Source organism: Plutella xylostella, chromosome 29 (genome assembly GCF_932276165.1).
Source record: "Plutella xylostella chromosome 29, ilPluXylo3.1, whole genome shotgun sequence".
Lineage (NCBI taxonomy): Eukaryota > Metazoa > Arthropoda > Insecta > Lepidoptera > Plutellidae > Plutella > Plutella xylostella.
In genome coordinates, this window is record NC_064009.1 from 6,308,420 (window position 1) to 6,334,647 (window position 26,228).

General features: G+C 37.5%; 1 protein-coding gene across 2 annotated transcripts; it reads left to right on the forward strand.

Moving 5' to 3' along the window:
- The first annotated feature begins 11,100 nt into the window (after window positions 1-11,100).
- LOC105387644 (E3 ubiquitin-protein ligase SINA-like 11) lies at window positions 11,101-23,677 on the forward strand. Of its 2 annotated transcripts, none has more exons than XM_048631569.1 (7): window positions 11,101-11,305; window positions 14,497-14,663; window positions 17,496-17,664; window positions 19,777-19,977; window positions 20,776-20,881; window positions 21,733-21,857; window positions 22,701-23,677. In XM_048631569.1, exons 1-7 carry the CDS (start codon window positions 11,272-11,274, stop codon window positions 22,805-22,807), a joined length of 909 nt encoding a protein of 302 aa, XP_048487526.1. In that variant the 5' UTR covers window positions 11,101-11,271; the 3' UTR covers window positions 22,808-23,677. The 2 variants fall into 2 exon arrangements, with proteins under 2 accessions (XP_048487526.1, XP_048487527.1); XM_048631570.1 differs by lacking the exon at window positions 11,101-11,305 and adding an exon at window positions 11,434-11,562.
- Window positions 23,678-26,228: the final 2,551 nt, after the last annotated feature.

The following is a 26,228-nucleotide window of genomic DNA, read 5'->3' on the forward strand; positions in this document are numbered from 1 at the left end:
GAGGAAGCCTGGAGTCACGCATCACATGACTGTGTTGCAGTACATAACATTATGTAATTACTGAGTACATAAACACGAGTACAGAAGAAGCGGAATGTTTGTGCTTAAAGATAGAATTATGCCCAGCAATGTCTCATTTGAGTGAATCAGGTAAATCAGTTTAGCAGGAACTTAAGTCATGCTCACCGCCAATTTAGCCGATTACTTGGCTGTATTATACTTAAGTTGTGCTTAAGTTGATATTCTTAATTGAAATAGACAAATCCATACTTTCGTCAAACAAAACAGGCACAGTGTTTAAAGAACAGTCACTCTCGAAGATTTCGAAGCGCTGCTGCGCGATCCACGACTTTACCGTTGTATTGATGCATTTTTGTACAACTTCCTCATTTATATTCAAAATGGTCTCTCTTAGCTCGTAGGGTTGCCTGGAAGAGATCGCTTTTAGCGATAAGGCCGCCCTTATTGTATTATAGATTTTAAGTCTTAAATGTTATTTTAAGTGTTTTATGCACAGTAAAGTTATACTATATACTACTAATGGCACCAATTGCACAACATCTCATCGTTCCTTAGTTTTTCGTCATTATAGAGTAACCCTCCAGGATATGATATCTCTGAATTCTCTGTTCTCGCTCAACTGCCACGTAGACAAAACAAGAACTTAAGGGATAATTGGCTCCTAAGTAAATTGGGGCACTTATACATATAATAATCAAGACAGTTGTAGGAGTACTAATTTCGAAGTTACAGACTGCCATTTTGAGTAGAGTTGAGCTTGAAATAGATTTATGTTACTTAGTAGTGGAGCAGCTGTTATAGTTGCAAATACTGGGGATCAACTTCCTAACATGGTATCTTGCTATTCAATGCAGGAAAAGGTGCAAAACATTACATTTAACTAGGTAGCCAGGCAGTTCTATTTTTTCGGGCGAATACCCAAACTCAATTCTAGCACTATGGCTCTACAATCACTTATCGAGGGAAGCAAAATCGTCTGAATGTATGCTGAGAAATGTTATGCGTTTTTTTAAATATACTGCGGTTGTTTTAAGGAGAAGGTTTGTATGTCTTTTTTATTCCGGAATTCCCACGGGAAATTAGCTGTGCGAAAAGTTCATAAAATATCATTTATAGTAAAGTAAGGGCTAGTGCATACCTTTTCTGTAATAAATATGTTAGTAGGTTACATTTTACATATTATATATTATTAAGTACATAAAAGTTGGAAATAATGGGAGTAGGTACTTAAGTCCTCTTGAAAAGGTTTCCGGGAACTTTGAAGGAAATATTTACCAATATCCTTTTCAAAAAGATGAATTTTCATTAAAGATGCAAGAAACACAAATAGTTGTTGAAAAGAAAAAAAATAATTATGAACATTTTCAAGTTTTTCATTATATTTTCTTGCTAGAGTCCGGTAACGCTAACTTATGCTGTAAGTAGTGTATTTGTACAAAACGCGTTTATTAGGGCAACAATTTTACCTTTGTAATTTTTACCGACTTCGAAAAAAGGATACACAAGGAACAAGAGGTTCAGTGTGTAGCTTTCACATTTTTATTTCTTACTTTTTAGAGATTTTTGAGGTCGGCTTAAATTTTTTAGAAATATCAGCTATATATTAATTTAAGATGCTTACGATATTAAATTTCAAAAGATATTATAACAAAAACGGTGATGACCATTTTTTTGGGGGTTCAACTTTTTAAGATTCACCCCCTTACCAATCTCATAGACGTTCATCGTATTCACGTCAAAATAATAGAGCAGGTACATTTTTACTGTGAAATATCAAAAAACTTGTTTGTAAAAAAGTTTACACGTATCAGATTGACAAGTTACGTGATCCATTTGGGGTTTACATGTACCGTAGCACCCATTTTGAAACACTCTGTATACTTACAGGCAATATTCGTCCCTAATCCAGTTACTAAGCGCAATACGGGTGATACAAGTGTAAAGTTGAATTAGGAACTTCCCAAAGTGAGAAACTGAGTTATTTAAGCGGAAACTTTTGCGGAGTGCCCGGCTAAGTGAAAAGTAAACATTTCTTGGCTACTAACACAACTATCTGTACAATTTCTTTATACAGGGTGTTGTAAAAAGGGTAGGTATAGTAAGCCGAAACCTACATGTACAGCATGGTATATCTAAGCGCGAAACTGAAATCAGAATTTCAAAATTCGCGAAAAAAATAATTCATTTTCCATAGTAACTTTGTTGGTCACAATTTTACTATGGAAAATGTTTTTTTTAGGCTTCGGCTTTTTGCGACATCCTGTATAATATAAAATACATACAGGCGGCAAAAGAGATACGTGAGGTAATGAATCCATATACCACAGTAATCAAAATGTGAATGCTACTTTTCGTCATTACTTCTTCTAAGTGACCAGCCTTTGTGAAATGGTGCTTGTACTAATATTATGACTTATGACTATCAACAAATAATTGTAAAATTGTCCGTCGCATAAACAAAAATTTTGTTTAATTACCTAACTTGAGTTTTATTTATTTTCCTGATTAATACTTGTTTTACTAAGTTTAGATACACTAAAATTATTTTTAATCATTGATTATCGTTGACGGATACACCTCGATATTGTTATTATGTAAAAAAAGCAGTAGAATTGCCCCCAGCTCGAGAAAGACATTATTCCAGTAATTAAATTTCGCCTATACGCCCACACGGGCGCGGGTGAAGTTTGTGAGTTTAGGATTGCCGTGAGCGTGAGTGCCTGACATTCTAGTGACAGCTGTCAGAGTATTGCGAAAATTATGACAAGACGTTGAGGAATCTCAATAATTGTTACGGCAAATGTTTGTGATATCTTTTCTCACTCGATTTCTTGAAGCAATGAGTGTGCGGAACAGTGGGGTTACCACCACCGAACCGAACATAAGCAATTTTACAATCCTTAAACAGCGTCTCGCTCGCTTGTCAAATCTGACATCTAACTTGTATGGGTCTGACAGAAGTTTGACAGGCGAGTTACGCTGCTTATGAATTGTTAATTGCTAATGCGTTGGTGGTGGTAGGGTAGCAGGTGGTACGAGGAGACTCTCCTATTGTGCACTCCACACTATTAAAATAATATGTTTTTAGTACCTTCGTCCATATTGATAAAGCAACAATGTCGACAGAGTCGCAGCCGGAGGTGCAATAATTGATCAATAATTACCGGCCTACAATGCTATTGAATTTATTATTCGTTTTGTTCGGGGCAATGACCGAAAAGCTTGTTTCACATTGAGGTACGGTAAAAGGAAGGTATGATTTTTTACCCCCGACGGAAAAAGAGGTGTGTTGGTGTATGTGGTGTGGTAACGTAGCTCCAAAGTCCAAACGGCTCAAGCGATGTTCGTTTTGTTTTTTTTGGGTTTGTATGTAATGTGAGCCAGAGTGTTCTTAGCTTTCACAAGTTCAAAAGTAATGCGACTTTTAGGGCCTTATAACACAAAACTTAGACAATATTTAACAGATGTTTAGCAGAAATCTGTCAAATTTCATTTTAAACACTTGTTAAACTGTGTAAAGTTTTTTGTGGTAGAAGAGTTAGATTGTTATCATGAAAATTTTCAGCCACTTTGTTCTACATACACGGTGTGTTCACTACCCCGGTTATGCCATGGTATCCCGTTCGTATGTATTTCCTAGAATAGCAATTCTACTGAACCCAAATAAATAGAGACCAGTATATAATCCCTACAAAAGGTATATGGGTTGGAAGGAAACATAGGATATATCAATTAGTGGAAATATGAAAGCGTGAGGAAATGTTTAAATGTAATTTTATCGTTATTTATAATGAGGTGACCCAATTTAATACTGAAACAAAATTGTTTAACATTTAACAGAGATATTGCTCATTATTAAAAAACATAAGTACCTACCTACTCAATAGTATTATTAAAATACTAATTTGTAGCTGGTACGTTTTATTTATCCTACTTATATTATAACTATAGTGTGTTGTTTTTTATGATTACAAAGCACAATGTTACCTCTCAAAAATATGTTTCCATTCCAAATTTAATCCCATAGATAGAAGACATCATTTTTAAATATGATACTGTGGGTCTCAACAAAAAGCCGCATGCATATTTCATGAAAACAAATTTCCTTTTTTATAGCACAATCGTCTCGGCACATACTTTGTACACTGTATCGCACGAGGGTTTTATAAAACTTCAATCTTATACACGTCATAAGCAGCTATAATGAAATTCCCCGCCGCCCGCCGTCGCCAGGTAGGTATCACGATTGCATCCAATATGTCCTGAAGGGGTGCACTGAGCTATGACGCAGTTATAGTTCCATCACCAGGGTAGCTTGAACCCTATTTTGCCTCGAATAATATCGGCGAGAGACAGGGAGGGTGGGCCACGCAGCGTGGATACTTGCCGTGTGTGCTGGTGCAATTTCTTGCCTGGAGGCATTGAAATGACATGCGGGATGCACTGTCCTATGAATCGATGTCAGTTATTATTACGGCCCCAGGCTACAATCGCAGGGCAGCCGCGTAATTGATTCGGCTAATGTTATTGACTGCAGGTTTATTTGGGATTATGGTGGCTTTCGATAATTACGTAGTCGGAAACTGGGAGCCCTCTTCGGTATTTCGGGTAATAGCGTTGTTATGGAATTACCTATAATTTAATAAGTCCTACTTACTATACATAGGTAAGATTTACGTAGCCTTATACAATAAATGCCAAAAGTTAGTAAGTAGTAGTAGCAATACTGGTAGCGAAGATTACTCTTTTGCGCAAAAACTTTTTGGATTATACGTCAGGATCGCACATAGCTGGTTTTAAATATAGCGTTATAGATAGATAGCATCATCATCATGAGGCATAATATGTGATCTAGTCTTCAGTGACGTTGGGTTATTTTCTTACACACCCCCCAGAGAAATGAAGAATTATACGTACGTTTGATACGTACGATACGTTTGATTGTAGTGTTTAAAACTTCTATGGTACCTATTGAAGCTAAATTTATCACATCCGGTTGGCAGCGTTATGGCTATAAAAACTCAGTCGGGAGTTAATAGGGTGTAAGCAATGAGGGTTGGTTTTTAAAGTTTTCATGAGCCTCTATATCTGGGTTCGCATCCCGACGGTGCCATAACTTTTCATTTTGTGTTGTTTATCCGTTTAGCACTTTCCCCACCCTTGTAATAAATGAACTGCTACTAACTTTTGGCCGACATAGAGAAGTTAGAAAAGCGAAAAGTTTATTTTAAAAGTTTCAGCCCAAAATATACCTAGTTAGTGTCCAATGGAGACTTTCCTCTTAGTGGTTCTTAACGCCTGACTAATGTTATATCACGGTTGATAAGGTTATAAGGAGATTGGAGTAGTTATAATAATGACTGAAAAGTTTATTGATAGATAATATTTTATTGCACACAAAAAGGACTCCAAAATATAGTTATGCCTAGTCTTAAATTGAATATGTGTATCGCAACTTCTGTTACAGTTTGTGTAACCTATATGATCCTATACAAAATTCCCTCCTTCTTTCACCTGTAATAATAATAATAGTATCACCCTCGCATAATACTACTTCACTACACTTCAGCTCACGATGTTTGCCCTGCAAACACTCTATGCCAATGTTTGGCCAATATACGTCTATCAGAAATAATATTACACTTATCCGATCTCGACAAATAATTTCTGGAATGAGGCCTATTTTATAGCTTCATGTAGTTTTTCTATGATAGTGCCTACCGAAGAATTTAAAATCATAAAACTTTAATTTAATGTCCGAAGCAAGCAGCGGTCACGCGGGGACAGATAAAAGTTCTCAACAAAGACTTTATTAACTTGCCCAAAGATTTATGTCAGCCCTTTTTGTGAGGTTACTCACACGCGCATAAATCGCATTTTGCCTTTCGTAAGCGCTTTATCGCTTCGGCCATTTTGCACGCAAATCTAGTTATAGCTGGTTATAGCCAGATTAAGCCAGTTCCGTCCGGTATTGTAGGCTTATGTAATCAAATTCGCTACAAATATATTTTGTGAATGCAAATTTAATGTTATTCGGTGTTAATTTTTATGCGTTTCAGTGGTCAGTGTGGAGTCGTTTGTTTAAATAAACGCCCTGGCTTTTTAGGATAATAATGTTACCAACATTATTAAACCAAAGGAGATTTAACAAAAAACGGGTGCCACCTTTCTTTAAATAATTCTCAGAGGCAAAAAAGCGTAAGATTATAAAAATCTGTATTTTTAAGCTAATAAACTTTTCTCATTTTTCTTAACAACATAAATCATCTACTTTTGTAGCTTTTGCCGATAATAAAAAAAAGTGTGGTTTGGGTTTGAGCAATTCATTCTCATCTCTGGTCTAGAGGTTCTAAAAGGACTTATGTGATGTTTTCTTTCAAAATAACCTACTTGTCATCGTTGTTATATCATCGCAGGTTCTTATCAATCATGAATTAGTATCATAACTAATATATGCAGAATTTTGGCATAGATAGTAAGATTTTCATTCCGGATTACCTTAAACATTGCATGATTGCTAAGGCCTATTAGGCAGTAAGCAGCAACAATCATGGTGAATGTATAACTTGAACGAATGTTGAACTTAAGAATGAATGAGAATGAAGAGTCTACAAACTTGTGGTTATTACTACAGTCGAGGATTATATTCCTACTAAGCCTTCAGCTATCTTCGAGCGAATCATGGCAATTTTTATTTTAGTTACTTAATGTCTAATTGCCTATATTTGTAACCAAATATTATTTTAATACTTCCCTAGTAAAACTATATCCTCCTCACTCTATATCGGCCTCACTATATCGTCATACATACAAGACAGTGTAATTACATACACCAGCTCCGCAACAATACAAGGCACAGAAGCCCATAACTTACCCGTGTCATATCAAACTGCGCGTCATCGCGACGGCACAGGCCTCCAACTACAATATATTACCGGAAGCGTCCCCGTTCCTGAGCAGATAGCAACACTCTGTAGGTGCTGTCAAATTTTCCGACCAAAAAGGTGTTTAGAAATAGTTTTTGTAGTGGAGACGCGACACCGCTAAGTTTGCTATAGGTAAAAGATGTTTTTTTTTAACACGTTGAATACCGACTTCGCAATATTGGGTAGGTGTACGTACCATTGATACTCAAAGGGTTAACTGGTATAAAGCCTTAACTGTTAGAAGAACCGTATGTAAGAGGAACCGACAGCACCAAAAATTACAAATGATAATTGTTGCCCTAATAAACTTATTATTGTTGAAGTTGTGGTGCCAAACTTGTGTCTGTTGCAAAGTCAGCTTTGTCAGAGTTAAAAGTGTTTATAAACATTTTGTAACATGGGGAGTAGATACTTATTCACCCAATACCTAGTTGTAGAATAGAAGCAGTTCAGAATGACGTTGTGTCACCTCCTAAACGCTTGCAATTATTATTACGATTGTATTTTTTTTAAATTCTAGTATTTTTGTATAGTGTTATAAACTTATAACACGTATCTTACGACAATAGCACGTCCCATCGACATAATTAATGCTAACATACACTCATCGAGTATGCACACAGCCACTCGCTTCCAATACAGGATGATCTGATGCAAAAATCATTATAGATACATTTCATCTTTTTCATCAACTTATAACTTCACTGCTAAATACGTAGATTTCAGATTCAGATTCTTTATTTATTCATTCGATGTAAAATTTTACAATTATTTGATGACTTTCAAGATATTACTCCGCGAATTCATATAACTTTTTGGCACTTTAAAATAGGTTTAAAAATTTTGTAATGCTATACAAATTTCAACCTTTGTCTGTAAAGAGTCGAAACTCGTGTGTTTCAGAGTAATTTTTATTTTTTTTGTTTTACAGTATGGTCTTTAAATTTGAAGGTATGTCTACCACCATACCACAGAGGCTTGGAGATACCTAATAAGGTCTTAGAAATTTGAACTACCTATCGTTTAGGTACCACCCTACCGCTAGCTCAGTGCCAGAAATACTCAACCATGTATAGTATAGATATACACTATCGGGAGTTACATGTTTCTACGAAAAATTGTCGAGGATTTTTTCTACTGATTCATTTGATTTGAAAACTTGTTAGAATTTCATCTCCCTGTATGTAAGATAAACGGCAATACTTGACATAACATAGACAATATTCACTTACGTTAGAGATAACGCGGGAGCAAACAATCGGGGCTGATGTGAAACTACCCTTATTTGAATACTAATTGATAGATGAAAGGATGATTCAGGGAAAATCAGAACACGTCAGAAACATGATTGTTCCTACCTAAGTAGGTGTTCCAAGTCTTGATGCCGGTTTCACAGTTTATGATTAAGTCAATTTACTCGAATAACAATCCAGCCTTATTTCGTATGGGTTATAAAAAGAAAAAACTTTTTACTATTTTTAATCACTGAAACATTGGAAGTTAATTTGTCAAAGCATTAGCTACAGACAGTTTTAAAAATCACGAAGTTTTCAAGCTGTGTTAAAAGTTTCGTAGCAATTTTTAAATTGAAATCCAAGAAAATTGAGAATTTTAGAAATCAACCTTTTTTATTTTAAGAATGAATGATGATATACCTAATGCTTTACTATTTCAAGCAGGATTGAAGTTAAAATCACCAATAAAATCCCAGAAAATCTAAATCTGATGCATTCGCTGTTTTATTACTTACAAATGGCCGGCAAATGGCCATTCCAGTCACAAATCTGTCCGAATGGCTAAACGGGTTCAATTACAAAGGGCGAGACGGACAGACAAGTGGACACGTCGTAACATAAATCTAGGAGCTGCGAGTGTCTGACGTGAAACCTAGTAACGAGTAACGACCCTCTGAATTGATATGTGTCGGATTCCACTTACGCGAAAGCTTTAGGTTTTATGCCGATTCTTCTTCAATTATTTAGCAAAATAACATGATATTATAGGTACATAAATTGTTAACATACCTAATATAAGAACAACTAACTTATGTATACTATTAGCAGATTTAATATTCTGTTTCGCCTCCCTGTAGCGACGGAACAAGATTCCAGGACAATCTTCTGCTGATGCGCGGGAACCCGAAGACGGAAGTACTTGAAGTCCGTCTGCTTCGCAGACTGCAGTCTTTCAATCTTCAGCAGCTGAACTGGATGTGCACTGCGGTCGATACTTCTCTCCTTACCATAGCGCATGATGTTGTCATATATTAATAGAATGGACCATTTTTTAACCCCAATAACTATAAAAAATACACTGATACCTTTCACAATAGCTGGTATTCTCCGCATATTCCCACAGCTTGTTAGGTATGCTCCTAAGGGTCACATGAACGATCCGTTTGCTAATACTAATAAATATCCTTAACAACCCAACCGCTAAGCAGTGGATCTGAGCAGCCAACGAGCTCATATAAAACTCCACATTTGCAGGGTCAGGAGTTCAATTTCAATTAAAGGGTGGCAGGCAGAGCGAACGCGAGTAAGCATAAATCTGCGAGCGAGAAATTAGCTGAGGCCCTCCAATAAAGATGAATGACTAGGCAGCACCTCAATTAGAGGGATTAGAGTTCGAGTCAGGTGGTCTTTTTGCATCGGCCATGGGTCGCGACAGGCAGCTTAAAAGCGCTGCCCGCTGCTGTCAGGCTTTACGCTGCTTCGCTTTTTGCCCTAGCCCGAGTTGTCCGTATTGACTCTTTTGTTTTTCCGATGCTACGGCTGATGAATGAATGGCGTATTGAAATAAAATTTCCATTTTCTTTTGTTTTCTTGCAGTTATAGGTATTTATTTTATTATGCTACTACTTGTGCAGCATTACTAATAAATGTACTGATTGAAATAATAATTAATAAAAAAAATAGACAGCTAAGATAATTTTCCCTAGGGACGAAAATACCCATTTTCACATCTTTTTTCAGGGAACACATAACATCTTTCAGAGCATGAGCGATGAAAAATATTTTATCTATACCTACACACACTGATATGAAGTAACAATCCTACACTGATTTGGCATCGGCAATAAATGTAATCACGCTAACATTCGCAACCAGTCATTCGCCGACCTACATCGGTGTGGCTCGACTTCATAATTCCACTGAACATATACGAGCAGAATATGTGTACTCGTATGTATGAAATAACCTTATTCCGATAATAACGAGCTATCGACATACCTGCCCCATATCTCCTTATTATCTTTGCGCAGTACCAATTACCTGATAATAAATAGATTTACGTAAATCCAATGCGGTACTTTTGAGTAGGTATCGTCAATATTGGACACAATGTGCAGCAGTACGAGATAGACCGATGTTGAAAGTGTCAATGTGAAAGATAATAACTGAAGATTGGCGCGTCGGGACGGAAATAATCAGCGATGTGCGACAACTGCGGAGACATTGAGACTAGAATAGATTCTTACAATGAACTTGACTTCTTAACACAAAACTTCGGCATGCAAAGAAAAAGCCAATAGATTTAGGTAGAACTAATAGCCGTTGGCTTTCACAATTCACATAGGTATTCACTTAAAGTTTTTCTTTATTCATAACGGCTATTTCTCAGCAACATTTCATTTCATTACAAGCGTAGGGTAGAGTGTACACTGTAAAGTAAAACGAAAGACGGCCAAAAACAGTTTTAGTAGCTGACCAGTGGTGAAGCAAACGAACTGCAGGTCAGACGTTACGTAGTGTGACGCGGCCCTTAGCGACGCGCTAGTCTCACCGCGACCTTGCTATTAAAATTAGACCACTGTGCACTGTGGTTCGACGTACCTACGTGAATATTTAATCATTGATTATTTATTTATTATAATCAAATATTTCAATATTGATAAAAGAAAGGCTTTACGACTAAAATAAATCGCAGCTATGACATAGCTCGCCTAGGCACGCAATTAAAAAAATCAATTTATGTTTTATTAAAAATACCCTAGCGTAGCTATAACAATGCTCTGAATACTTCACATTGCCGTGCCGTAGCCTTGAATAAAATATGAACGCTTTATAGTTATACATAACAATAAGTCAGATAAGTCTAGAAAATGTAGAGAGTCGGCGCCGTGTGCGCCCGCCCGCTCACCAACCACAATCGTTCGTAGATAACCCGCGAAAATTATCACTGAAAATGGATCTGCGATTAGTGTTGTTTCGTGTGACAGCCACCAGTGCGGCTCAAACTGTGTTTACCAACTGTGAAACTATACCGGAGGCGGTCTAGTTGCGTGTTGAGTGGTTTTCCGTGTGTCTGAAGCTATTTTGAGATGTCGTCGACGACTTCACTCGACGGGAAGAGATGTTAGTACATAACATGAGACTTCTTTGCGCAGTGGTTATGTATTTGTTTGTGGTTGTTTTGTGAAGTGCTTTTCTGTAGCTGACTGTGCTTGTGATGTGGCTTTGAATTCTTTGGATATTAGACGCCTTGTTTGTGTCGTAGTCCCTGAATATACAAATATATTTAAATAGTTTTTAAGTAAAGCGTACTTAAAATCTGTTTTCATAAGTACCTACCTATTGACCATTATTACATCGATTTTTGCACATGCCCAAAGGTAAGAATTTCTGTGGAAGCTAAAAGTACTGCATTGGCGTAGTTCAGAATGCATTGTTTAAGAAATTTCAGTTAGGTAAGTAAATAAAGTGTTGTACCTAGATATTTTTTGATCATTATAATTATAAATTATACCTACTTATAAATTAAAGTAAATACGTGTTTTGGAATAATTACATTATTAACAGTAAAATACTCTTACAGGAGAATCTGGAATATACAATCCAATTAGTTTTAATTGCGTAGGTACTCGAATGCATAAATTATATTAATGGTTTCATCAATATGTCAATGCTAAATGCAGATATTACCTAGTGGGAATAAACATAACCATAGTACAATGTAGTCACCTACACACTATACAAGATACAATGTACGAGTAATCCTCGTTTTTGGCGATTCCTAAAGTATGTAGAATCTGCTGTTATTAATTAAACACATAAAGAATTTTCACACCGATATCGATAGCCGGTGGGGTAAACTAATTGTCGAGTGGCGACCATGAATTCGCATGTAGCGTGGGACGCCCTACGGGCTGTTGGCGGCTACTAGATGATAGTGACTGGATGAGGAGGGCCGAGGATAGAGTGTTATGACGCTCCTTGGGAGAGACCTATGTCTAGCAGTGGCCGATTGTGGGCTGATGATGATGAAATGTTCACGACTCTTTCAGACAGTACTTAATATTAGTTACTGAAATTAAGACAGCTTTTTAAAACTTGGCATAATATCCAGGCACTATAAATATTCATCTGAGCAAAGAGTCTAGGCATTACTATTATTTTTCTACAATTATTTCGTTCAAAATATACCTGAAAGAGTAAAAACGTGTAAAAGCAAAACGGTATTAAACCCGTATTCTTGCAAAATTGTTACGTGTGTGTCCTGTTATCACAGTAAAGTGACGTACCCATGGGGGAAATAGGCAATGTAGAAAATAAAACAAAAAAGAAGTAATAGTTGCGGAAATCCGGCATGAAATTTCACACACCTGCTCACTTTAATTTCCTGCATTCAAACTCCGAGCGTCATACTAGCTGGCTCTAAACCGGGGAGTCATATAGCCTACGTTTTACTGCCCGTTACTGAGGTAAGCTAAGCGACTTACCCCGGGGTTAACGACCTCATCGACGTGTCGTATATCGTTTACTGTCGCACGTGAGGCTTCAGTATTTTGTAAGAATGAGAGCGGGGCAGAGGGGCTTCTCTTGCTTAGGGGATATCTCCACAGGCGAGCGAATCGCATACTTATACAATAACCAATATTACAACTATAAAAATCAAGACTCTATCTATACCTCTTGCATATAGGGTATAAATTACATGACCTTCAAATATTGTATATAGCCAGCCTCTGCTGACGAAACTGCTTTTTTTTAAGAGCCGAATGTTTAAACTGTTATAGTACAAAGTTTGATATCTATCTAGGTTGACCCCCGAACCCCTGCCACTGTTTGCAGATTGACTGAAGTATTTACTTTTCACGACATCTTCAGAGAAACCCCAACCTAGCTCTTTCCAAACCGCTAGATCAGTCTAACCGTAAAATTAAACATTTCTGTCTTATCACAGAGGGCAACTGCCTCTGTGGTCTAGTGGTAGAAGCTTCGCTTCATGACCCAGAGGTCCCGGGTTCGATTCACGGGTGGGACCATCAATTTGTGTGTTCTAAATTGTGGTTCTATGTTTGGTTAGGACATAGAAGGCTGATCACCTGATGTCCGAAACAGTAAAACGATCCATGCTGTCGGATGGGCATGTAAAGCAGGCGGTCCTGCGCCTAGCTCTCTCCAGTCGTGTCGGTCAATCCGTCCCATTGGTCCATGAGAGTGATGGAACAGAGAGTGCTCCTGTGTACTGCGCACACACTTGGGCACTATAATCTACGTGGGTGGTCTGAAATGTTTCCGACCTAACATAGATACAAGATTTTTTTTCTTAAAATTTATTTTTATTCTTCTACATAGTCTCTCATATAGTAATTAGGCGGCGCCAAAACTCGGATTTATTGCGCCTAAACTGCGCCAACAGAGCATTGGAAATGTTCATCCGAACACGTCGTTGGTCTGAACGTTAGCAAACGCGGCAGCCAATGCGCGGACAGCCTTCTCATGCCTAAATCTTGATTTAATATGTGACAAACACGTTCTCTGGACATTTTCATTGCCTCTGCTATCTCTCTCACTTTAATTCGGCGGTCGTCTAACACCATTTGGTGAACTTTAGCGATGTTATCGTCAGTAGTTGCAGTTTTTGGACGTCCCGAACGTTCATCATCTCCGAAGCTCTTACGGCCACGTTTAAATTCGGCTGCCCAAAATTTTACTGTGGTAAATGACGGTGAAGAGTCCCCGTACACAGAATCTAACTCATCTTTGATTTGCGTAGGGGCATTCCCTTTCAAAAACAAATATTTTAAGACAACTCGATACTCGATTTTTTCCATTTTCACAGAAATGCTCACATCGACTCACTCAAACGACTGTAAAATAAAAACCGGGCGTCAAAAATGGCTGAAACTTTGAGGTGTTGCTGTCAAAAGATGCACAATTAGGTACATTCCCTGACTTTAATTGATGTGTGCTACCATCTTCACGTTGAGGTCGGAAACTTTTCAGACCACCTACGTACTCCTGCGTAGATGGCTGATCTCAATTGAGATTGGCCGCCGTGGTTGAAATTCGGCTAGGAGGACATTCATTTTTTTATTCTTATCACAGAGGGCTAGAATGGGACGCGCGCGAATGAATCGCCTGTGCTAGCCTTTCTGCCGGTGATTATGTGATAGAAATTTGTAATTTGACGGTTGGACCGATCCAGCGATTTGGATGGAATTCGGTGTGCGTCTTGCACCCCGTGCTTGGCTAGCAGGACATAGATTGAAGAAGTATTCGAAACTAACAAAATAAAATTTAATTATTTATTCCCTTCACAGTAACGCTGAGCACGCTGCTCGAGACGGACCACTACGAGAGTCTGATCAAGGAGCTGACGTGCACGAAATGCAAGAAGTACATGAAGCCGCCGCTCCATCTGTGCGTGGACGGACACAGCATCTGCGGGCTGTGCTTCGAGAAGAGCTACCAGTGCCATGTGTGCAAGGTGACGGCTTCAACATATTATATACTTTTGTACCTTGTCGAATTAAAGCGCGCTCTAGACACGGACAAAACTGCACGATACGAAGCAAACACGAGAGAGTAGAGGCCCTATTCGGCAGGTCTAGCGCGCTCCAAAATCTTGACAAAACTACACCAGACGTAGCGAATACAAGTGTAGCTGGCCCTATTCGGGAGGTCTCGCCAAGAGTTTTAATAGTGAATAGTTTTGTCGAGACAAAATCTCTCGTAGAGAGTATGGAGCGAACTTAACAAACCATCAATCATTGAATGAATGAGTCAGTAGTATATGACGGTCACAGCATTCGCGGCGGCTGCTTCGAGAAGAGCTACCAGCGCCACCATGTTTGCAAGGTGAGTACCTTGTCGCACTAACTACCTATCAATGATTAAATGAATGAGTCAGCATTTATGAGTTTACACGGTACAGAAGTGTACCTGCACCTGTAAGTGGACATGTTGTTGATTTGCTATTTTCATTAGCTACATCATACATACGAGTACATCTATCACCACCACCGGTTTCCAATGGTCACTTAAATTAAGAATAGGACATATTAGTACGTTAAACTCAATGCCTGAATAGAAATCCATATCATCTTGTTTTTCTGTCAGTTACATAAGTACGAATCCGAACTCATAATATTATTAAATAAAGCAGAAATTACTCATCACGCCCGATATGTCCATTTAATTGTACTTATCGGCATTTCGTATCTCAATATATCGTATCTGATTGTATCTATGTAAGATAAAAACCAACAGACTGTACAACTTTCAGGGACCAACCCTGAAACAGCCACAATTACAAGTTATATGTATAGAACTTTAATATTGAACAGCTGTTTTTGTCGAAATATTAGAGTTTAGTCACATCAAAGTTTCAGTGTAGCTGACTTCGGGAATATACTGATAAAAAATCACCCTGTATATGCGCTACGAAACATGTTTCGCTTTTTATTGTATCAATATCAATGCACTGATATAGATATATTGATAGTATTGATAGTTATCGGGAATCGCTAGCAGAAAGGCAATCTTAATATGACACCACGACGATGCGATGCCGACTTCCCGCAATAAGTTAGGTTATGAAGAAAGCTGTATGGTGTGATATGATATATGATACAACTTCGATATGATACAATTTCGAATGATCCACGTACGTACTTATTGTGTCTTACTTTGTGTCGGCAACTTATTGGTGTAACGATTAGTAGTGATGATGATGATGATGACGTCTTCCATGCCGATACTGCTACGGCGACTGCTAGTGGAGATTTAGGCTTCGTTGGTGTGCCTATGTAGCCTATTTTGGCGGTAAATGTTCGATCGCATATGCCACATTTCAGTGTACCATTTTCGTAATTGTATACGATTGCCGCAGGTGGTCTGGCTTTCAGTTCGTCTCTTTTTGTGTCCAGGTCTGTTCGCCGCTGCTCCTCAAAAGTGAAGACATTTTGGACAAGATGTCTCAATTTTGGACGTTCAGCGATTATTAGTAGATATAATAATTATGTCGTATTTAATTTAATATTTTTTGAAATACATTAAAAAAATGCTAAAGAAACGAAACTTAACGTAAGGGTCTTAACAAATTGATTAAACAAATTATTCGGTTCGCGGTGTTCGTTAACAAAGGATTAAAAACCTTAAATACCTCGTCAAAGAAGCATTGTGTTACACAAAAGTATACGTATAATTTATAATTAACAAGGGATTCTTAGATAAAGTCTAATTGTTAATTATTATATACCATTACTATAAGTTATTATTCTGTGCTACAGTTTAGTGCCTTGGCTATCCTAACTAATATTATAAATGCGAAAGTAACTGTGTCTGTCTGTCTGTCTCTCTGTTACTCTTTCACGCCAAAACTACTGAACGGATTTGAATGAAATTTGGTATACATACGGTCTAGACCCTGGGAAAGAACATAGGCTACTTTTTATCCCGGAATTCCCACGGGAAAACTTTTTGAGGCGAAGCGAAGCGCGCGGGAACAGCTAGTATTTCATAAAAATGGTTCAAAACATTACACCAAGTACCGAAAGAACGTAGGTATGTAAGCAGAAAATTCGTTAAATGAAACATGTTGTTCTCTAATATTAACCACAACAGACTCGAGTTTAGATACTTCTTGGTACAACCACCTTAAATACTATTTCGGGGAAAATTTATTATGTAAGATGTTTGGCTTTTAATTTAGGTTGCTAAAGACTTTGAGGTGGTTCCCATATTTCTGAGTAACGAAAGAAGACACTCAATTCCTTGTATCAATTAACGTGCTAAGGCGAAAGCGGTATAATATAGCGTATTATATTAGTTCTACTTATTAGTAGGTAGTGTTGTTATTTTTAAGTTATATTGTTTGAAATATTACAACCTATCTATCTTGTCTTATCATAAATTTATCATTAACATGTCAGTATCAATATGAAAAATCTGAAACAAAAATGAATGATTCACGATAAAGAAAATGATAAGTGTTATAAGTAATATTATGTTGTTGTTTTTGTGTTAAGGTATTAAGGGTTCATAAAAACACACTATTCTACATATCTACTACTTTTTTTCTTAATACTAACCCTATACCTACCTTACTATCCACTATTAGTTAGTAGAGTGATGAGCTATGATCGGTAATTCTATGACTTAATATTAATTCAAAAACAAAAAACTTAAGGTGTTACCAACAAAACTTAAATACATGTTAAACCCTGTCTAACGCCTTATAAATCTGTCAAGTTATGTTTTAAACACCCATTTGACCCATAAACAAGGTTTTTATTTATTGACGGTATATTGATTCCAGAAAGAGCTGTCCCCAATCCGGCCGCTGGTACTCGAGTCCCTGGCGCATAAAGTGCTGTTCCCGTGCACCAACGCGGGCTGCCCGCGCCACGCCACGCTGCCGCAGCTCGAGAAGCACGCCGCCAACTGCCAGTTCCGGATCATCAACTGCTTCATGGCCAGGGTTTACGGTTAGTCGCAATGTTTCGGACTTTCGAAGCGTCTACCTATCGTGATCGTACGCAACGGACACATCGCATTCAGTATTCTTTGTATAGAAATTCACACAAGTGCGTCCAATTCATCGGCATGCCGTTTCTCCGTACATTTATGAAAATACGTTTGGTCCGATACGTACAATACCGATAGGTGGACGCTTACCATTAGGAACCACAATTTAGACTGCTAGTGGGCCAACTGTTCGCCCGATACTAGGCGCTAGTGCTACGCGTATCGATGCAAATCCTGTAGAGTGACCGCAAATTTTTATATTTCGTTGGGGGGGGGGAACTAGTGCTATCAAGTTAATACAATACTCATGCTCATTTATTATTACTTTTTATTATTTGCATGATCACGCTGTTTTTTTAATTTTCTTCGTATTTTTGCGATATCGTTTAAAAATGATAGAAATGGAACCAGGGATATCGATCTAAATTGTAGGAGACCTAATCAATGATTTCATAAAAGGCTTAACTTAGCATAATAATAACGGCAGCGCTCACAATACGACAATATTGAATAGAGTCTAATACGGTTGACAAAAGGAAGTTAATAATAATCCATTCAGGACGTTATTACAATTTGTTTCGAAAATAGCTGGGAGGAAAGATTTGCTAGCCAAATTAAACGAATAAGCTTATATAGCCGGGTTTGCCGAGAGTTCAATATTCGTTCCCTTGACCTATATATTAGGTACACCTCTAGAAACGTTAAATAAGCGTGACCCCATCTGCAGGCGGAAGCTAGTTAATGAGGTTTCCATCGTCAGATCAGAGAAGTCGCTTCCATTATTCATTTTATTGTATTTTTGCAGAAAACCTTAGAATCTTCCTACAACTATGTACAGTAAAGTTTTCCGTAAAAATGCAGTAAGTTTATATTCGAGATAACACCATATACGTGTCGGGTTTTCAATTCAATGTTTACCTGATGAGTATGTATGGTATGATCAATGGGATAACACTATCATAAAATAAAAAATATTTTAAATGTTCCTATCTGTAAAATATTATTATAGCTCGTCCTTTTGCTATAAATAACTTTTACAAATGGCCACTGTTTCATGTGATAATAGCTTCCTATCATCGTTGTCGTTAGATGGGTTCAATATAATAGTTTTTCGCTGTGTAAATAATTGAAAGTACTTAAGGGCCAACGATAAATGCTACCAGGTCAATTTATGTTGAATGAAAATATACCAAATATATTTATTCATTATTTAACGACTCACTCACTTTCGCTTCTATATATTTACTTAGTGAGGACTGGTTTCAGATGAAACATTTGTAGGAAAAGTGAAGCAGACCGTTCTATCTTAAAACGTAAAAGCACAAAAAAGAAAAACCCTTTCTACGAAGTGACTTGTCTATCAAACGGACCCTTTGTGATTGATCATCCATAGTTATTGCGACTTGCTGAAACAAGGACCCTAGATTGCCCTTTTTATCAGCATCGTGGATAGTCTATCAATGTCCTGTTGTTCTGTCTTATTAAATCTTGGGACTAACATATTATTTTCTATTGTTTTCACTATTGAGGATATTGGAACAAAGTGGAAATACCGGACACATACCGTGCCATAATAAACTATATCCCCCTTATTCATAGAAAAGTTATAGGACGTTTTAGCTATTGAACTGTTTTGTCTCTCTCTGTCAAAGAATAATTAGTTTTTTGACAAAACAGTTCAATAGCTAAAACATCCTCGATCTTTTCTATGAATAAGGGGTTTAATATATTAGGGGTTTGTATATCTCTGACGATGTTTGGGTGTAAACTTGGTGTGAATCGTATAAAGGCCTTGATCCCATTATACATTATACATACATTTAAAATATAATTTATTAACCAATGCAACTCTTAGCCCACATTATTTTGTACAAACATTCTGTGGGCTAACAGTTAATCAGTCAATTGACATATTCTGAACGGTTCATCAACACAGTCGATTGTCTCTCCAATAAAACGATACGTTGATGAATCATAATCGTTGAGAATCTGTAAATTTAGTATCTGAGATTAAAAAACAGACCTGTCTATGATCTCCCACATACCCAATAACCTCTCCGCTTCCTCCCCAGGTGACTGCAACTGGGAGGGCAAGGCCGGCGACTGGATGGACCACTGCTTCGAGAAGCACACGGGCAAGGTCACTGAACTGCCCTTCATCACCGTCCGGGACAAGTGGAACCCCAAGCGGAGCGAGCCCGTCATCAACTACTTCCTCATGAAGTGCTATGAGAAGGTGTTCAATGTCTACCAAATTTACGATAGGAGGGGTGGTAAGTGGAGTGTATTTTGGCATTTATGTTTCGACATAATCATTAGGTTCAGATAGGTACGACTGACAATTCCTGAACGACTTTTTGTAGCTGGGAACTAGAATCTAATATCACAGCATACAGTCATATTAACACGGAAGGGAATCGTAACCGTGTCAACTCCAGCCGTTCAGTGGTCTTTGTATGAAACTCCCTACTGCAACGCACACTAATGGGAATCGTAACGTAATCTGGCAGATGCGCTCAGACGCATAGACTAAATAGATATAAATAAATACCGATAATTTTATTATTATTTTATTTTTTTCTCCATTTCTGGTTTCATTTAACCAATTTGTTATTTAGTGTTAGTCTTTTAGTTGCTTAGTTATACTATAGGTTAAGCATAAGCACGATTTGTCTAAATTAATTATGCTGTAAACACATATTTTGGATTTCAATTCAGATCTAAATTTATAGTACGTAATCATGTTATTGTGATGTATTAATTGAAATCCGTTTTGTGTTTTAATAAATAAAATAAAAATAAAATAAATAATCGCACCTCGGGACAAGCTCGAGCGATAGGCGACTCGTTTACGTTACGTGTGCTGTGACTTTTAGTGATTTCAGTAGTGCAACACATTGCAGAAGGACAGAAATAATAGAAAATCAGAAGAAAGAAAAGTCGGACTGATTATTAAATTTGTCCTACAAAATGTCGGTCGTGTGGGCAGCTCCCTTACCGCGTGGTAGACGACAATTAATACAAAAGTTAATCTATAGATTAAAGTTAAGTAAAAACATATTTTTTTTCAGGCAGAATGATGTGGACGGTGCTTGTCAACGATGATAATCCTGAAACCTACTATTTCGAAGTGGATCTCTTTCTACCAAACAATCCTATCAAGAAAATCGTTTACAGGTTCGTAATATTTGTTTCTTCTTCACATTTTATGCATAAGTAACTAATACAGTGACATTATTTCGATTGCTATTAAATTTAGTGCTATTTGAGTTCATATTGCTACGTATGATACTTCGATATTTTAAAAAAATATGTGTAAACAGTGCATACTTAGTTGATAAGCACAGGACCGTTATTTAACTACGAAAATTCATGTTGCATTATCATGTATATCATAATATTTTCTATTGAGTAACGAGTATTGTCGAAAACGGCATTTTGCGCCTATAAAAGAGGTAAAATAAATAATTATAACGAAAATATAATGCAGCGCAATCTAAGATTAGCCTTCATAAATGAGGGGCAAGAATTTACGACTTAATCTTCCGTTTGTAAATGATATCGCTAACAAACTTTATGTATTTATTTCCCCGGAGTGCGCTGCTGAAAAACTTTGGCACAAGAAAAAATAAAAAATACGACATGATTATGTTATGTTATATAAAGTTTTCAACTTAGCTGCGTGTTATACAAGTTGTTGGGAAATTCATACAATGTTATGCATATACGATTGTACATAAGTTTTAACTATAAATGGAGGTTGTATTAGGTAGGTATGTCACAGAAACGTAAGACTCTGTAGCCATTGAGGCAAGACAATACAGCTTATAACATCCCTCTTATAAATACAGGTATACATACAAATATAGTGCTACTGGAACTGAGATACCAACGTCTCTTGTAAATAACAAACTGTTATAGTCTAGGTAACGGCAGTGTATGCAATCTGCAACCCGTTCCATAGCCTAAGATACTCAATCATGAATGTATCTGATTCTCATTTCCCCTCCCTTTCTTTCACATTGCAGACGTCCATGCAAGAGCGAGAGAGATGCAGATTTCTTGGAGCACACCCAAAACGTATACATTCCTGTAGAGAACGTGTTCTCTATGCTTGATGACAACGAAGCTATCAACTTTATTGTGAGAATCGGTGAGTGAGCCAGGAACGTAACTACTGCGGTTAGAATAAGGGTGCGGACACAATATTCGACGGAAATTCCGGCACCGAACTTCTGTCTTAAATCTGCCATATTGTTCTGTCATACAAGGTGTTTATAAAAGATGTTATGTACTCAGCTGACAAGGGTTGAGTCAAGGGGTCATTCTGAATTTATGCCAAACGATTGTTTGTGCATCAATATAGGGTATAATCATTTCATCAGTTTCGATGATGCAATGCTGAAACCTGCAATCCATACTTCGCTACACTTTACACTTGACAATTTATACAGGGTGTAAAGGGACGTCCTGCTGAGTCCAAACGTGACGATGAAATGACTTTCGCCAACAGTATTGGAGTTAACTTTTGGTTCATAATGTTGTTTTTGCACAAAGTATACACCTGGCAGCCTTATCGCTAGAAACAATCTCTTCCAGGCAACCTTTGGGTGGAGCAGTGGCTAAGTGAGTAAAGGGAGAGGTGTTCAGATATTATAATATACTTACTTACTCGTATTTAAAATAAACAGCTCTAAAAAACTGCATACACAGGTTTGATATAGAAAGACTAGACAACTTTTATCATGGGGTCCTTTGTGCAATGAAGAAAAAAAGAGCTATACTTACATACATTCATTTCCGTTGAGTAGGGCTCTACTTAGTATTGGGTTGTATGCATATTTTGTTACTTCTAATGCATTGGTTAACCTGTCTAAACCACTCCACTTACATCCAAACCACGGTACACCACACAAACAAGAATCCACCATCACAAACCTACAATCCCTAGGAAAACACGCAGAGAAATGAATTTTAAACACAATCCTTTCCGCAGGAGAGGCCGAGAACCTGCCCCTCCTTGAGACTCCGGCTCAGAGTGGCAGCCTCGTGCTCCTTCAGAACAGCGACGAGCACAGGGAGAATCACATCCAGCCACAGTGAAAACAAAAGAAAACGTACAAAATCGCAATAAACAAGCAAATTATAACAATAGGAACGGCAGCGAGATAATTAAAATCTAAAACAGACTTGCGTTGGGTATAGTCTTTCGCGGCGCAGAGTAGACGGAACTATAGTGGGAAGGGTTTGTTGAGTTTATTAATTTATTTATTGTTTATGAGTACCTATATAACTTTAACCTATCATTAAAGCTAGTCCATTAGATTGTTCTTCTTGCCAATGTTAGTGCCTCTTTGGATTGATTGTATAAAAGTTATAGAAAATGTGTTGAAATTTAAGTTATGCTAATTTATTGAAAATGCTGTTGTGTTGATGCTATTAAAACCATGTTGCATAGGTAGTAACTAGTACTTTTTCGAAAGTATATTATCGTGTTGTCAAAATGTCACTCAAATTAATTGTAAGTCAATGGCTGCCCAGGGTACTTCGGACTTATGCAACGTACAGTTGATACGTCACTCGGGGAAGATCCTTTTGTACCCGACTGAAAGATATTCCTTATATTGCGCTATCAATCTGTTCAATTTATATAACATAAATTACTTTGAATTGTAGTTGCCTGGTACTTGTGTAGATGTTGAAGTGCCATAACGGCAATATCTGGAGTCACCTTAATTATTCTATTAAGTCTGCGAAAACCTACTGTTACTTTTAGGACTCTACATAGAAGTTTGTAGAAAATCTATTGGCTGCTCTAGGTTACCCTGGCTATATCCGCTTTAGTTTCCGCCTACTCTAGTTTTTATTGTATAAACAAAACACACGGCGCATTTTGTATTTATTTATGTTGTTTCATTCATAATCTTAGTACTTACATACAAAAATAATTAAAAATATACTTTGTTACGTTCAGCATTGTCATACTCTAATCCATGGTCATATTCTATCCATTAAAATACCCCTAATATATACAAACATATTTAAACCTATTGTGTACATAAATATGCCACGATAAAGGCAGAACAGGAAAATAATAATATACAGGTGAAAGGTGCCGCCACCCCACTAACTTTAAGGGGCCACACATCCACGTGTTTTCATTCTTTAAGTATGTGATTATTACGTAGTCTTGTTCTTAGTTTATAAATAACTTCAAACCCAGACCAAAAATTAAGCAAAAATGCTTAAGTAAAATTTTACGTAATCATAACGATAAGTTATTAAGAAAACTGCCAGTCACGGGGCGGATATAAAGCGACGCGGTGGGATGAGGGTTCGCCATCAAATGCGCTCGCGAAAATAAACTCGCCCAAGTTTTCAGAGTAAATAAAAAATACTACAAAAGGAGCAGTGGACTGAGACGACAGAACGGAGTTGTTATATGCGATTAACCGACGGGGAGGTCCAAGTTTCCCCAACATTTGATCGAAGTAGTTCTTTCCCCCCCCTTTATGCACCGGTTCGCGGTTCGAACTAAACGAACTGAAAATTTACTACGAAATAAAAATACAGTCGCTTTGCAATCGATCTCCGTACAAACCATTAAACTTGGGGTGGTCGATGGAAATATAGGAAATAGCGCAACGGGACAAAGCGAGGCGATCCTTTGAAAACTACTCTTCACTTCGCGGTCATTTTCGTAAGTTTTTTTCCGTCTACTCTATTTCGGGTTCGTCAAGTCGTCAGATCGAGGTTTGCTTTTCTTTTTTTAACTTCCTAATTGGAAATGAATGCGCATTGATTTTTCCACTAATACTCGCGTTTGCAGTGAACTTATCAAGTTTTACTCGTTGAGGTCGAGTTTTAAACATACCGTAGATGAATATTAATTGTTTAAATAGATACTCTGCACAAGAGAAATATTACGAGTGGAAATGTTCTTGCTTTTATGGACGACATCTACATAAAAAATGCAGTAGTATTACTCTTCGACCATGCATAAAGTTTGCAATATTACCTAGGTACTTTAGAATATGTAATAAAAATATTATATTATAGCTGTCCCCGCGCGCTTCGCTTCGCCTTAAAAAGTTTTCCCGTGGGAATTCCGTGATAAAAAGTAGCCTATGTTCTTTCCCAGGGTCTAGACCGTATGTATACCAAATTTCATTCAAATCCGTTCAGTAGTTTTGGCGTGAAAGAGTAACAGACAGACAGACAGACAGACAGACAGACAGACAGACAGACACAGTTACTTTCACATTTATAATATTAGTTAGGATGAAATTAGTTTAACGCGCACATTTCCGTCACTGCTCATTAAATGTTATTTTAAGCGCACAATTACCCATACATATTAAAGTGGTCGAATGCAAAAACTGTTTTGTGTTGCTGAAACCATAACGTAAATCATGCCACGAAATTACGGGACCATGAAATTTATTACGCTAGTGTCCGGTTGCAAATTTTCATCACAAACTGTAATTTTCTAGACAATAAATGCGTTCGGGATTTAAGCACTCGTCGCCCGGAGGTGATTGATGAGCTGGTGTCTTCTTCCACAGCATCCTTCATCATTTCCATCAATTAGACTTCTTTCCTGTGCAGTCAAAATTTGCTGGATTTATCATACTGAAATGATTTTAAAGTTAGATTTAGTCTTCGGTAAATTAAAGATATACAGGTTGTTGCAAAAAGGGTATACATAGGTACTAAGCTGCATATTGTTCGCAAATTTAAAAAAACAAAAGTTGTTCACCCCCGAGTTGTTGACTCCCTGAGTCACACCCTTATACCCTTTTTGCAACACCCTGTATGGGTACAAAAAAGTCTAAAACTCAGACAAATAAACCAAAAAGCAATAGTCTACGTATAAGTCGGTATATAACTAAACTGAAACAGCTAAACATCTTGCGAGTAACAAAACAACGCAGCCATCATTTCCTCGGCGCTCGGAATGTCCTTTATTATTCCTCGGCTTTGCAAATTGCAACCCAACCGATCCCGCCTATTTGCAGATGCTCAAATGTTTCCAACAGTATTTCTCTACGCGTCGCGCTGCCTCCATTTGCATTTCATTGGAGTTACTAATTTACTTGACACAGGAGAAGGCGGCGAAAGCCACGGTTGGAACACTTATTACGTTTCGGGCCATCTTCATAACGATGGAGAAGACTTTATTATGTTAAATAAGCTACAAGAAAAACGTATTCATATCAGACTACTCATTTTGGGGCTATGCTACAAACTACTACTACGAGACATACTCACACACAGCCTCTAATAGTCAACTGCGGGGCATAGGCCTCTCAATATGAGCGCCACCACAATCCAGGGTTCCTGCCTATCCTGGGTCCTAACCTACCCTGTATTGTTTGGGTTCACTACCCTCTCACTCTAGAACCGTCTTACTTGAACCAACTCGTAGTTATGTATATTTGAAGTAGGTACAATCTGAGTTGTTAATTACCTGAGAATGCGAGTTACGCGAAGACGCGTCGCTATTTGGAATGCAAACGTTGGA

Bases quoted from the DNA above. Each gene is read 5' to 3' on its own strand.
- LOC105387644 (XM_048631569.1), top strand. From the start codon at position 11,272: ATGTCGTCGACGACTTCACTCGACGGGAAGAGAT. The intron at 11,306-14,496 runs GTTAGTACATAA...TTCCCTTCACAG, and splicing joins TTCACTCGACGGGAAGAGAT to TAACGCTGAGCACGCTGCTC. The intron at 19,978-20,775 runs GTAAGTGGAGTG...ATTTTTTTTCAG, and splicing joins AATTTACGATAGGAGGGGTG to GCAGAATGATGTGGACGGTG.